Source organism: Lepidochelys olivacea (genome assembly GCF_965140295.1).
Source record: "Lepidochelys olivacea isolate rLepOli2 genome assembly, chromosome: 8".
Classification (NCBI taxonomy): Eukaryota; Metazoa; Chordata; order Testudines; family Cheloniidae; genus Lepidochelys; species Lepidochelys olivacea.
In genome coordinates, this window is record NC_140418.1 from 76,844,700 (window position 1) to 76,859,378 (window position 14,679).

The 14,679-nt window shown below is 42.5% G+C and overlaps 1 protein-coding gene across 1 annotated transcript in view; it reads left to right on the plus strand.

Annotated features, from left to right (window-relative positions):
* The window catches only part of KYAT3 (kynurenine aminotransferase 3), a 57,157-nt gene that overhangs the window by 14,498 nt on the left and 27,980 nt on the right, over window positions 1-14,679 (plus strand). Inside the window, exon 2 of the mRNA XM_084637106.1 lies at window positions 12,517-12,617. Within this exon, the coding sequence (XP_084493232.1) occupies window positions 12,517-12,617 (101 nt within the window). The remainder of the gene's footprint in view (window positions 1-12,516; window positions 12,618-14,679) is intronic.

The following is a 14,679-nucleotide window of genomic DNA, read 5'->3' on the forward strand; positions in this document are numbered from 1 at the left end:
TACAACTATGACTCTACAAAATTGCAGTTTAAATCCTAACACTTTATCTGCAGATATTTGGAACAATTTTCTCGTGTACAAGAAAGGAAAATATACTTTAATGCATTCTTATTGAGATCCAGGCTTTTCATTTGAGCCCATCTCTTTCTTTTCCTTACCCTTTCTTGCTTTTTGCGTTTAACTCAACTTGGACATGGAAAATAGCTTTCTTACCCTCAATTTTGTTTGGTTAGTTTCAGTTCCTGGTTCTTAACCTGCGTATGCAGCAGGTAAACAAACTGGTCTGGCGCGCCAGGGGCTTTCCCTGAACAAGCGGCGGACCGGCTTTGAGAACCACTGATCTAGACCATCCCTGACAGGTATTTGTCTAACCTGCTCTTAAAAATCTCCAGTGATGGAGATTCAACAACCTCCCTCGGCAAGTTATTCCAGTGCGTAACTACCCTGACAGGAATTTTTTCCTAATGTCCATCCTAAACCGCCCTTGCTGCAAGTTAAGCCCATTGCTTCTTGTCCTATCCTCAGAGGTTAAGGAGAACAATTTTTCTTCCTCCTGCTTGTAACAATCTTTTATGTACTTGAAAACTGTTATCATGTCCCCTCTTAGTTTTCTCTTCTCCAGACTAACCAAATCCATTTTTTTCAATCCTTCCTTGTAGGCTATGTTTTCTAGACCTTTAATAATTTTTGTTGCTCTGCTCTGGACTTTCTCCAATTTGTCCACATCTTCCCTGAAATGTGGCATCCAGAACTGGACGCAATACTTCAGTTGAGGCCTAATCAGCGCAGCGTAGAATGGAAGAATTACTTCTTGTGTCTTGCTCACAACACTCCTGCTAACACATCCTGGAATGATGTTCGCTTTTTTTGCACACACAGTTAGCTTGTAATTCACTATGATCCTCCCAGATCCCTTTCCATAGTACTCCTTCCAAGGCAATCATTCTCATTCTGTATATGTGCAACTGATTGTTCCTTCCTAAGTGGAGTACTTTGCATTTGTCCTTATTGAATTTTATCCTATTTACTTCAGATCATTTCTCCAGTTTGTCCAGATGATTTTGAATTTTAGTCTTATCCTCCAAAGCACTTTCAACCCCTCCCAGCTTGGTGTCATCCACAAACTTAATAAGTGTACTCTCTGTGCCATTATCTAAATCATTGATGAAGATATTGAACAGAACCAGATTTACCCCCATGTCGAAATTTGTCAATAAATAGTTCACTGGATCTGCCAATTGCAATTATTTATGGTTTGGCTCAGTAGGGAAAAAAAACAACTTGTCGCATGAACTTCTATAAGATGTAAATCTGTGAATAATTTGATGAAGAAGTCAAAGAGATTTTAAAAAATGATAGGAGGAGATGGTAAAAACAGCATGAATATTAAGTAAAAAAACCTCAGGCTGACAAGACCAAAACATGCAGAGTTAAGTCATCCACTCCGTGCTTTACTCAGCAAATATCACAGGCAAGTGGGTGATTTATATATATTATATAAAAACATATGTTGTCATTAGGAACTGAGAATTCTCAGATGCGAAGAGGATAATGAAGCAAAGCTAATCCTGACACTTGGTTCAAACTAACTGGCTGTGATATCTTTTTGAACACTGCTAGCTATCGTTTTTTGGTACAAACTGCTATTTCCTAATTAAATGTTATTCTACACTCCATCAGGCAAAAGGATCATATGTTTTGAATGTGAAAATCATGTGTAACATACACAGGAGACAAATATAAGTGTGCATAGTTTGGTGTAAAGAGTTTAGTGGCATGTATTTAGGATGCTAAGTTACAAAAGATAAAGTGAATCATCTCAAATGAATGCTAACACAGATGCTTACCCTGCAAAGACTTACATACATGCTTAACTATATGCACTGTGAGTAGTCCCACTGAAGCGGAAAGCTAAGCATGTGTGTAAGTCTTTGTGGGGTTGGGGCCCCAGTCTTTTTTCTACATCATTTTGTGTTTTGTTTAGTGCCACACAATAATTTCTTAGAGCAAACTCTTTTAGGAATGGGACAGTTCTCAATTTTTATTGATGCTATTTTTCAGATATCTGTGCCTCTGCTTGAAAACCCTGTGCTTCATATCATGAGTCCAAGATACATTTTAAACCTCTAATTATAATCTAAAATAGCTTTTCTAAACACATTCTGTCATGATTTATAGTTCAATATCATAGTCTACCAGAGCTAAATACAAAAGATTTAACATGATTGGAAAGGGGGCGATTCCTAGCTCTCCAGTGGTATATAGTACCTGTATCTAGCTCTGAGGGCTTGTGAACTATTGCCCTTTAAACACGTTAATGGTCCTAGAATGAATACTGCTTGTCCTCCTCAGAAATCTATAGTTAGGAGGAAATTCTACAGTCTGGGTTAAATACAAAAATTCTCAAGCTTGGCGTTTATAAGAGGAAAAGTGCTGTTTGAAAGCTACATAGGTCCCTATCCTGTATAAACTTATTCATGTACTTAACTTTAATGTAACTTTAAGTTAAGTTTTCACAGTCATCCTCCCCACCCTCCACCCCTTTTCTAAGCATCCAATTTATAGGCCTTCCTCACAGGATCTCTTTTAGAGGAGGGGGAAACTGAGCTGAGGCTAAATACTTGTTCTCAGGGAAACTGGTAGTGCCGCTACAATCTGTCACAATTGTATATAGTATAAATCAATTTTTTTGGATCTATCATTGGCAGGCAGACTAAAAAGCCTTCTCATTCATACTAATGCTGCCACACACAGAGACAAATAATAACTTATCTCTAAATATATAATTCAGTTAATTATAATCCATTTGGCATACAAGGAATTTATTTACATGGTATATGTTTATTTATGTGGTTTTTCAAATCCATTCTTCCTTAAGGTTTTATATGTATGCACTGTATAATTCATGGCATACAGTGCTGCTTTAGGAAGCACTAGCTATATCCCAAGAGGAAGCTGCCCCACATTCTGTGCTTTGCCTCAATATGTTCATTCGACCAAGATTTAGGTACTGTAGGCTCTTGTCTGCACACAACTACTGTAGATAACGCCAGCAAACAAGACAGCTGTTCTTTCCATTACAGTTAAGAGTATGATCTGAACTGCATCCATTCTGCAAAGAATTTTTTTCCAGTCTTATCGAACTGGCTGACAATAATCTATTATAAACTGTAGCGACTCTTGACCACAACTCCTCTTTTACAAATAAGATTTAGCTGTATTATAGTCAAAGAAAATCAGATTTAAAGACTTTATTTCTTTCTTCTCGTTACAACAGTTGAAGACATAGAAATAAATTTCCTGCCATAATTTTTTATTATAAATTCAAATCCAAGTTTTGTTAAAAAGAAACAAACAAGAAACTCCTAAATTCAAAGTCAATCTTAGATATTTCCTGCTCTTTAAAATTATGCTACATAATTACCCTTTGTGTGGATGTTGAGTTCATTAAGTATTCTAAATATAAACAATATCTTCTCTTTTGTAAATATGACAAAGAAATGCACAAATGCAAATATCTAGCCACACACCTAAAGGTAAAACAATGAGGACTCCTTGTGGCACCTTAGAGACGAACACATTTATTTGGGCATAAGCTTTTGTGGGCTAAAACCCACTTCATCAGATGCATGGGTTTTAGCCTATGGTGCCACAAGGACTCCTCGTAGTTTTTGCTGATACAGACTAACAGGGCTACCACCCGGAAACCTGAAACCTAAAGGTGTACTTGTTATAGGTGGGTCTTGGGGTTTTGATTTGTTTTTTAATTTTACTAATACTTTGGAAAGTACTGGTTATAAAATTTTATTTAATCCATCAGATCATTAGGTTCAAATGTCATTGTTCCTGCTTACACTGCTGTGGAATAGCTTTTACAGTTACTGGTGTTTGAAACAGAAACTTTTTACTCTTAAGCTTGCCAACAACATGACTAAGGCTTTGTCGACAGTAGCACTTCTGTCAGCAAAACTTTTGCCAGTCAGGGGTGTGAAAAAACACATCTCTGACCAACATAAGTTTCACTGACAAAAGCGCTGATGTGAACAGCGCTATGTTGGTGGGAGTGGCTATACAGGAGGCCTGTGCTGCTGTATGGTCTGTAGTGTAAACTTAGCCTTAGGCTTAATTGCTTAATTAATTTACTCTAAAAGAATCAGGAAGCAAGAGCCTTCTTCAGAATCTTCTGACTGAAACATAAAAGAGTCTTTGCAGCACAGAGCACACAAGGTTACAATATGTAATTAATTAAATTGTTTGTCAAATTTGGGAAGAGCTTGTAAGCTGTTAGGTAGTACAGAGAGTAACTAGAATTTTCAGTGTGGTCAGTTAACTAGTTGCCAATCACTAGAGCAGACTTAATCAATTAACCATGGTCAGGGTGAAAGTAACATAAAGCACTTATGAAGGGGCGGGGCCTCAGGCAGAAGGAGCAGGGCTGGGGGATCAGCATCCCCCAGCCAGCCCATCCACACTGCCTGGGCCCCGCTGCACGGGGCTCCAGCAGTGATTTAAAGGGCCCAGGGCTCTGGCCACTGCCGGAGTAGCAGTAGCTCCCACTCTGCCCCCGTCGACAGCCCGGGTGAGGGCAGATTGACAACGACATTAAAGCACTGCCACAGCAGTGCTTTAAGGAGGGTCCTTTGCCATGGCAGCGCTTTAATGTCGCTGTACCGTTAGCATCCTACCCGTATCCACTTCACCCATGCTTGTGGAGAGGGAGGAGCTGATATGGGAGTATATACCCATCACTACCTGGATTTTTCAGATGCATGTCTTCTTTGTGCTAGCAGACCTGTGCAAAGTTGCTGCATCAAGACCATGAATCTAGCTCAAAGCCTTCTAAAATTAAGGTCTTTCCGGTTGTTAAACATTATTGTGGCAAGTAAAAGTTTATCCTCTGCTGCCCTCTGGTGGACATTTTGAGAGGTTACTTTGAAGAGTCAGTCCTGTGGAAGCTCTGCTTTGGAAACATTAGATGATTAGAATGAAGTATTGTTGCTAAGGCCTTGTCTACACTACAGGGAAAATTCGATTTAAGCTATGCAATTTGAGTTTCGTGAATAGCATAACTCAAATCAACATAGCTTAGACCTACTTACCGCTGGGTCCACACTACGTGATGTCAACGAGAGACACTCTCCCGTCGACTCCCCCTACTCTTCTTGATCCAGTGGAGTACAGGAGTCAACGGGAGAGTGATCAGTGGTTGATTTAGTGGGTCTTCACTAGACCCGCTAAATCGACCTTTGATGCATTGATCGCTGCTTGTTGATCCCTGGTAAGTGTAGACAAACCCTAAGTGTTAATGAAAAAAGCTAAATAAAATGTTCATCTCTTTGCAAATCTTTTTTCACATCTTCCTCCTCTTAGCTCCATGCATGCTGTCTCTAGCTGTCTGACTACTTCTAGCTATTAGAGAGACAAGGTGGGTCAGGTAATATCTTTTATTGGACCAATTTCTGTAAGTGAGAGAGAAGTTGGGCCAATAAAAGCTATTACCTCACCTATCTTGTCTCTCTAATATCCTGGGACCAACATGGCTACAACTACACTGCATAATTCTAGCTATATGTAGGCAGGTTTCTTCTGGTTAGTTTCTGACACACTGATTTTCTTCAACTAACTCCCTCTCTCTTGCTGTATATGTATTAACAGATATTTATACACACCAAATATGAACTGGTGATATCCATGTAATACGTTTATCATACACCTCTATGAAACCATCTGCACTCCAGCCTGATAATCTATCTCTTCCATTACTACTACTGACATGCTAGGCCTCTTAGTAGCTTCACATCATTCCCATTAAAAAATAAAATAAAAAAAATCACCAGAAAATGGATTCTCCTATTCCTCTCATGTGTAATTCCCCATCCAAATAACACTTGTCTATGGTGCTGGATGCTGTAAAACAAGAATTGGATTTAAGCTCTGATATCTTGCAACATCTATGTACCATTGTAAAGGGAAGATTCATGCTGTTTCTTCTAACCTGGCAAGGTTCTATGATATTGGACGTTAAAATCACATTATTGTGCACAGAAAAGCTACTTAAATCATATTTGGAGTTTTCTAAAATGTGTTCGTGTGGAGAATAAGGGAAATATCTGTATTTTTTTATAAATATCATGTACACCTCAATTCACCTGGCTGATATTATGCTGCCTGACTGCATAGAGTTAAACCAAAGGAGGTGGCTAAGGGGAAACAAACAGGAAACAAAACAATGGAAAAGATGAGGTTCAGTGAGAGAATACTAATGGTCTTTGATGAAACAGTGGGGAAGCTATTGATTGGGGGATAACCCCAGCCTGACTCCAGAGAGGCTGGCAACAGTTTATTTTTCCAGGACTCAAATCTAGGATCAATGGGTACTAAAGCCTTGAAGATCCTGGGTTAGAAGGAAAGTACTGGGGGGAGTGAGCAGCAGCGACTGAAATGCTTACAGAGAAAGAGAGAGAGTGCATACTGCAGCAGGGCATCCTGCTTTTCCCAGCTAGAAACTGGAGTAGCTGGGCTGAAGGGAACTTATAGAAGCCTGCAAGGAAGGATTAGTGTATATGCTGTTTTCCCGCTTTGCTCTGTGTGCTATATATCTTTGGGTGAAAAAATAAATAATGCTTTGTTTTGAAGTTAGAGTTAGGAGAAGCTGCTTTTTGAGTCATTTTAATCAGCTGCTGTCACAGGCTACTGGAGTAAGGCCTGGCCTACACTACAGAGTTAGGTTGACGTAATTACTCATAAGCGTAACTCTGTAAGGGTATACAGTAAAATGTAGCTCCCACTGATGTAAGTCACCCACTACATTGACTAAGGCTATGTCTACACTACGGACGTTAAGGCAGCACAGCTGTACCACTACAGCTATGCCACTGTAAGGTCTCTTGTGTTGCCAGTCTTTGCCGGCAGGAGAGAGCTCTCTTGCTGGCATAATTAAACCATCCCTGCTGACATAGCGCTGTCCACACCAGCACTTTTGTTGGTGAAACTTATGTCGGTCAGGGGTGTGTTTTTTCACACAAGTGGGGAGCTGCCAGACTGAGATCCAGTCTCAGGGTATGTCTACACTGCAGTATGTACCCAAGTATGTACCTACAATCCAGGGCAGGATTGTACTTGGGTGGCTAGCCCATGTTGCTGCAGCTACACTGCTATTTTTAACGAGTTAGCTTGGTAGGCCTGCATGGGCTGCAATTGCACCTCCCAGTTGCTGTGTAGACATACCTCCAGAGTGGTTGAACCATGTGGCCCCACCCACCACAGAGAGAGAAGAAGCCAGGCCTGTCAGCAGAAGGGTCCACTCAAGGAGGACAAAATGGAATCTAAAGCATAGCTTGCCCTGTGATTGTGACAATTAGTTATAAACTTTCCCACTCTCTCAAAATCTTATACAGTTGGATTTATGATTAGGACCCTACCAAATTCACAGCCATGAAAAACACGTCACGGACCGTGAAATCTGGTCTTTTGTGTGCTTTTACCCTATACAATACAGATTTCAATACAGACCAGCATTTCTCAAATTGGGGGTCCTGATCCAAAAGGGAGTTGCAGAGGGGTCACAAGGTTATTTTAGGGGGGGGTCGCAGTATTGCCAGCCTCACTTCTTTGCTGCATTCAGAACTGGGCATCCTGAGAGCGGCGGCTGTTGGCCGGGCACCCAGCTCTGAAGGCAGCACCCTGCCAGCAGCAGCACAGAAGTAAGACTGGGAATACCATACCATGCCACCCTTACTTCTGCACTGCTGCCTTCAGAGCTGGGTGGCCAGAGAGTGGCGGCTGCTGACTGAAGGGCCCGCTCTGCAGGCATCAGTGCAGAAGTAAGGGTGACAATACCATACCAGGCCATCCTTACCTCTGTGCAGCTCTGCCTTCAGAGCTGGGCTCCTAGCCAGCAGCTGCCGCTCTCCAGCTGCCCAGCTCTGAAGGTAACGCCACCATCAGCAGCAGTGCAGAAGTAAGGGTTGCAGTACTGTAATCCCTGCTACAATAACCTTGTGCCCCCACCCCCCACTCCTTTTTCGGTCAGGACCCTTATAATTACAACAGCATGAAATTTCAGATTTAAATAGCTGAAATAATGAAATTTACAATTTTTAAAATCCTACGACCCTGAAATTGACTGTGAATTTGGTAGGGCCCTATTTATGATATTATAGCATCTTGGTGAAAGCAAATGGTGAGAGTAAAAAAATAAAACAATAGCATTTTGTAAAACAATGAAATTTTCATAAAAATAGCTTTTCTGTAAATACATCACATAACCAAACTTCCCGATGGTGTAGTGTGACAGAAAAACTTAACTGGCCCTTTTTTAGGATTACATGCATAACTGATTTGTGGCGTTGCCACTTGGAAACAGCAGCTATCCACGCAAGTGATGTACTAGTACTTATCTGAAGTTTCTGTCTTGTTCTCCTGAACCTTAGCTTACATTCAAAAAACAAAAGTATGTCTCTCGTTATTATGGTTGTGAGAAAAATCTGAAATGTGAACCAAGTTTCTTGATACATTTGGATAAAGAACACTGAGATAATTCAAATATGCCAGACTTCCATTTCACTTTGACCTTTTCCCTCCCTGTGCTTTTTCCCTCCCTCTTCCCATCCTGCCTCCTCATTTCCGCCTTCCTTTTTTTGCCTATTTGTGTATGTCTTTATTATTGTTACCCCTCCACCGAAACACATTATGTCTGTGCAGTATTGTCTGACTTAATTTTGCCCAGTCTTGCAGCTTTGAATGATTGCATAAATTGGTTGGCTATCCTGTGACCTGTATGGTATTTGGTACCACACACAAGCTGTACATTGTTTACCATTTTGTATTTTTAAATAATTCTTTATGAACATTAATAAAATATTAATCACACACACAAGCCAATCCTGGGAAACCTGGACAGGTGGCTACATATCCTGCTTGTTCCATGTAGGGATTAATCCCCATCTTGTTGCTGTAGTGGGGTGGGGGTGTGACACCTGTTGTAGGGGAGATGAGTGAGATCTCCGCATCTATTTAGGGGGGTCACATGCCCTGGTTGCTCTATAGCAGTGGTTTTCAAATCCTGGGTTGTGACCCAGAACTGGGTTGCAGTGGCTCTGGTCAGCACTGCCGACTGGGCTGTTAAAAGTCCCGTTGGCGGTGCTGCAGAGCTAAGGCAGGCTAGTCCCTACCAGTTCCAATATTGTGCTGCGCCCCGGAAGTGGCCAGCAGGTCCGGCTCCTAGGTGGGGTCACAGGGCTCCGTACACTGCCCCCGCCCCGAGCACCGGCTGTGGGGGAGGCGGTGCTGGCGGGCGAGAACAGCATGGAGCTGCTTGCATGCCTCCGCCTAGGAGCTGGACCTGCAGCTGGCCGCTTCTGGGGTGCAGCGCGGTCCGCGGTGCTAGGACAGGCGGGAAGCCTGCTTCTGCATCCCAGCTGTGTCGCTGACTGGGAGCCACTGGAGGTAAGCCTGCACACCAATCTCCTGCCTCAGCCCAGAGCACCCCCCAAACCCAGAAACCCATCTGCACCCCAAACCCCTCATCCCCAGCCCCACCGCAGAGCCTGCACCACCAGCCCAGAGCCCTGACCCGCTCCCACACCCCAACCCCCTGCCCCAGCCCAGAGTGCCCTCCCACACCCTGAACCCCTCATCCCCAGCCCCACCCTAGAGCCTGTACCCCCAGCCCAAAGCCCTGCACCCCAACCCCCTGCCCTAGCTCTGAGCCCCCCAAACCCAGAGCTCCTTCCTGCATCCCAAACCCCTCATCTCTAGCCCCAGCCAGAGCCTGCACCCCCAGCCCAGACCCCCTTCTGCACCCCAACCCCCTATCCCAGCCCTCTCCCACACCCTGAACCCCCCATTCCCAGCCCCACCCTGCAATCCTCGCCCCTGCACCCCAACCCTCTGCCCCAGCCCTGAGCCCCTCCCAAACCCTTCATCCCCAGCTCCCTTGGGTCGAGGGCATCAACAGTTTTCTTCAACTGGGTTGCAGAAAAAAGGTTGGAAAACTACAGGTGTATAGGGCAGGGGACACCCCCATGGAGTGGGGGAGGGGCGCCCCGGCGACCACCGCTGCGGCGGGGCATTTCTCTGCTGGGGGTGGGGCCCTCGGGGCAGTGACAGGGTCACAAAGGGGAGAGGAAGCGGCCTGGGGAGAGACGCTGTCCTGGAGCCTGGGGAAGGAGGCCGCGGCCCCACCCCTCTCGGGTGGGAAGCGCCGGGGCCGGGCGAAGCGGAGACGGTGAGTTGCGTGTCCCCCGCTCGGGCTGGCTGGGCCGCCGCCCGCGCTGCTCCTGGGACAGGCCGTCCAGGGTAAGGGGACAGCTGGCCTCGGCCTGCCGCCCGTGCCTCCCTCCCAGCCGTGCGCCGGGCTCCTGGGGACTCCGCAGGGCAGAGCGGCCGCCAGTGGTAGGCAGCGGGCCGCAGCCGGGAGGAGGGACTTACAGAGAGCCCCCAGGCTTCGGGGGCGCTGCAGAGAGCCCCCACGGCGGGAGAGTGCAGAGTAGGGTGACCAGATTAAACGGAGAAAATATCGGGACGCGGGGAAGCAACCAAAAAAACCCAAACCCAACAACAACAACAACAACAGAAAAAAGCGGCCGGAGTTGTCGAACCAAAAAAACCAAAAACGCCGGAGCGGCCAAAGCCGCAATATTGGGATAAATGGCCTCCTGACCGGGCAGCGGTCGGGACGCGGGAAAAAGACCTAAACATCGGACCTGTTCGTTTTCTATATTCAGTCATATCTGCTGACTTTAGTGTCAAAAATAAGTTTTGTTGTTTTATTTTCTGTTAGCCCATCAGCTCTGTGAACTGCTGGGCTGAGGCTACTGGATTTCTAATTGTGGATCAGGAACAGAATTGTTTATGATTATTATTTATTTATTTAGTAATCCAATCAACAACACCTTTTCAAATTTTTGAAGGTAGCCAGACTGCCCAGATGTCAGTGAGGGTCTAATTTGGCCTGCAGAACCCTTATTACTGGTAATGGCTGCATGAGATGGAAAGAACCTATTTTGGCTCTCAGGACTTCGATAAAGTTTGTGGTTCTGGCATGTAGTGGTGGTTGGGAATCAGTATACTTTTAACTGGATACATTTGATATGGAGTCGTTGAAACAATAAATATGAAAGTTCAAGATGCTTTTTAAAAAAAAAAATTTTTTTCGGTATGAACCACACTTTAAGGGCTAGGTACAATCATTCGTATTTGACAGAGAATCTGTCCTCCACAATGCTGAAGTTCTGTGCTCTTCTGGGGTTAAATCAGACCCTTTCAGTTTTATTTGCGTTATTTCCATTGCGTTTGTAGTCCACTAAATCTTTCTAGTTTCGGTACATATGGGCAGCCTACCTCTTTCTTTCTTTTTCTTTTAAGACAGTATTTCTCAGATTCCTTTTAACATCTCTCCCCATCCCCCACTGGATACATAGTCTGCAGTTTTCCTGTTTGTTCTCTAATCATTGAGCTTTGCAGTACAAAGTTAATCATATTGCTGTGATGTTGCAGTTCTGAAGTAGGTCAGTTCGGTTATATTGGAATTTACTAGAGAAAAAACAATCATTTTGACATTGTCAACCAATAAATTTACTTAAATACACATTCTAAAAGTGGCTGTCCTGTAGTAACATCTCTTATTCCTTCTTTTTTGTGGTCATGGATTACTGGGGTCATTTTTTCAGGCCAATGAATGGTCTGTTACTCTGTACAAAATGTCTTCTGTGGGTGTGTTATTTTCTGCTCTGATAAATTTGATGTTTGCCAAACCAATTTAAACTTGATGTTTACTTTTTATATAAAAAGAAGTAAATAATACATAGGTCTTGATTTCCACATTGACTAATGATTTTTTAGGTATCTCAATTTTGGCGATTTTGGGACACCTTAAAGGGGACTGATTTTTCAAGGATGGATTCTTAGTACTTTAAAATCAGTCGCCTTAATAGTATTTTCTCAGATGGGCACTACCAACTATGATAGTGATTGTTTTCTTTTTTGTTTGCTATGTGAGCACTTGTTCATAAAAAATCCATCTGAAACCACTAATTTGTTTCAAATACTCTAATGAAGAGCCATCAGATGATGATAATTTTTAGTTGCTCCTGACCTGGCTGGATTTGAAGTAGTGGACTAGAAACAAGTTTCCATATCCCATTAGCAATCCCCTAGCTGTATAGACTTTGGATTTAGGTTTTTGTTTTGTTTTCATCCATCTCTTGGTGAAGAGACCATTATTTAATTCAGTTCTGTCAAATAGATTAAAACTTCCTTTTTCATGATATTAAAAAATGTCTTGCAAACTCCCTGTTTTTAAAAAGCTTCATCCCTGTATTTAGGTATGATAAGGAAATAATCATCTAGGGTGGGTGTGGGGAGGGATGGGAGAAGAAGAAAAATCTCAGGCTCTAAAATTGCTTAACTTTGTGTAGGGAAATACACATTTCTGGTCTTGCATCTGTAAGTACTAGATAAAGGCGTACTGTTTTATTTATTTATTTATTTATAATCTTCTAAATTATTGTGCAGGCAAGTTCTTTGCTCAGCAAAGCCTCTGCTGCCTTGGCATTAGGACACAGCTACTGAAGACAGTTTATCCTGTAAGATTCTTCAGATTTTCGACCTCTGAAGTATGTACTCCATCAGTTCGTAGATTACACTACGTGTATGTCACGCTGTATTTATTTTTGTGATGCTGCCAGTAAGTATATACTGGATTGGATGTCTACTTGGTTTACTTCACTGAACTGATGGCAAAAATTTCATTTTTGTTAGGCAGTTTAAGATTCATCCATGTTCCGTGAGAAGGTCCACAAAGCATTATGTTTTCTTCATTTTTTGTTGCCTTAATCCCAGACATTTAATATGAAAACTGCAATAAATTATTGTTCAAATCAATCAAATGTTAAACCACACTAGCATGATGATATCCCCAGGGCATTAACTTGGGACTCAGGAGATGGGTTCAGTTCCATGCTTCCCATCTAGCATGCTGGCATTTGTTGATAACATTCTTAGGTGCATATCTCTCCCCATTGAATGTATAGGGACCCTAGATGCCTAACCCAGGCTTTGTGGATCCCACTGTTGCTCTAGCGATTTTTGTAGGTGCCTAAAACTTAGGTGTTGCAATGTTTAGTGTTGCAATGCCTAAGTCCCTTTGTGGATCTGGGCCTCCATTTCCCATCTATAAAATGAGGATAATAGTATTTCTCACAGGGGTGTTGCAGGTCCTCAGATACTATGCCAATAGGAGCTAGCTATACAGGTACCTGAGAGAGAGCTACACTTGATTAAGTTTATTGTATACGATATATTCTTGTAGTCTCACTTAAGTTGCTTATGGAATCATGTGACACCATTTTATATCTAACTTTGTCAAAAGAAAGTGCAGTTTTTCACCACGATGGATGAGATCCTAGGGACAGTGTAATGGAACATAGTAATTGCATTACTGGATCAGTCCAGCATCCTGGTCTCAGACAGTGTCCATCACTAGATACTTCAGAAATAGGTGCAAGATCCCCCATAGTGTACAGTTATAGAATAAATTCCCCTTGGGGGAAGTTTCTTAAACTCCAAGCCAAGTTGGCTTATGCCCTAGAGCAGGATGTTTTATATGCATTATGTGTTTTATATCTTATCTAATTGTCCACACAGATGTGTAATCCTTTTTTTGAATCCTGCTAAGTTCTTGGCTTCAATAATAGTTCATGGCATTAAATTCCACGAGTTAATTATGCATTGTGTAAAAGTACTTCCTTTTATCAGTATTAAACTTTCACTTTCATTGGAAGTCTCCTTGTACTTCTATTATAAGAGAAGGTAAACCAATCATGTAATTGAAAGAGTGGCGTATCATATAAAATAGGGAAATCCTCAGCATTCTCACTAGCATCTGGACACGCTTCAGTAGTGTTTTTTTCTTCTCCCTGGAAGACAGCTCTGTTCTCTTAATCTTACCTCATTTTAATAATTTGAGTTAATTGCTTGGCCTTTTAAAAGTTGAAGTAAGCAGAGCTAGAACCCAAAACGGAGGCCCTTGATAGTCAATACAGGGTCAGAAATGCCATTTTATGACATCAGAATCAAAACTAAGATCAAGGTATATAGGGAGAGAAAGTTTTAATTATTAACAATTGAACATACAATGTTCTGTGATATGAAGGCTGTAACAGGCAGTCTTTTAGTTCTCAGTAAGATTTCAGCCAGGAGAGAAATATTTAGTACAGTTTAAGCTTACTGTAATTCAGTCATAACAATCCTGCTATTGAGTAGCCTGTTGTGGTTAGCTAATTGAAGTGATCTTAAGAGTTGATCAATACAATGAGCTGCCCACTGGACCACACAGAATCCTGATTACTAACTAGAGAGATTCAGGGCTAGACGTCTCAGTTTTTCATAGTTAAAAAAAAAAAGTAGCCTAGCATGTGAAAAAGCAAAAGGGAAGCTGCCAGAAGTGCTTATTTGAAATGGGCATGATAAAATATTCATATTATTGGGGGGTGTATTATGACCAAACACTAATCTCTGTCTGCATTGTGCTCATCAGTGCAGTAGTTGAGTACTCTTTTAGACACCTGCATATGCCAGTGTCACCTAGTAAAGAACCATATCTAACCAAAACTCCCTTTTAATTGCAATTTGGATATGTCCCTTGGCAAGAGTCGCACATTCACTTGCCAAGTTCTC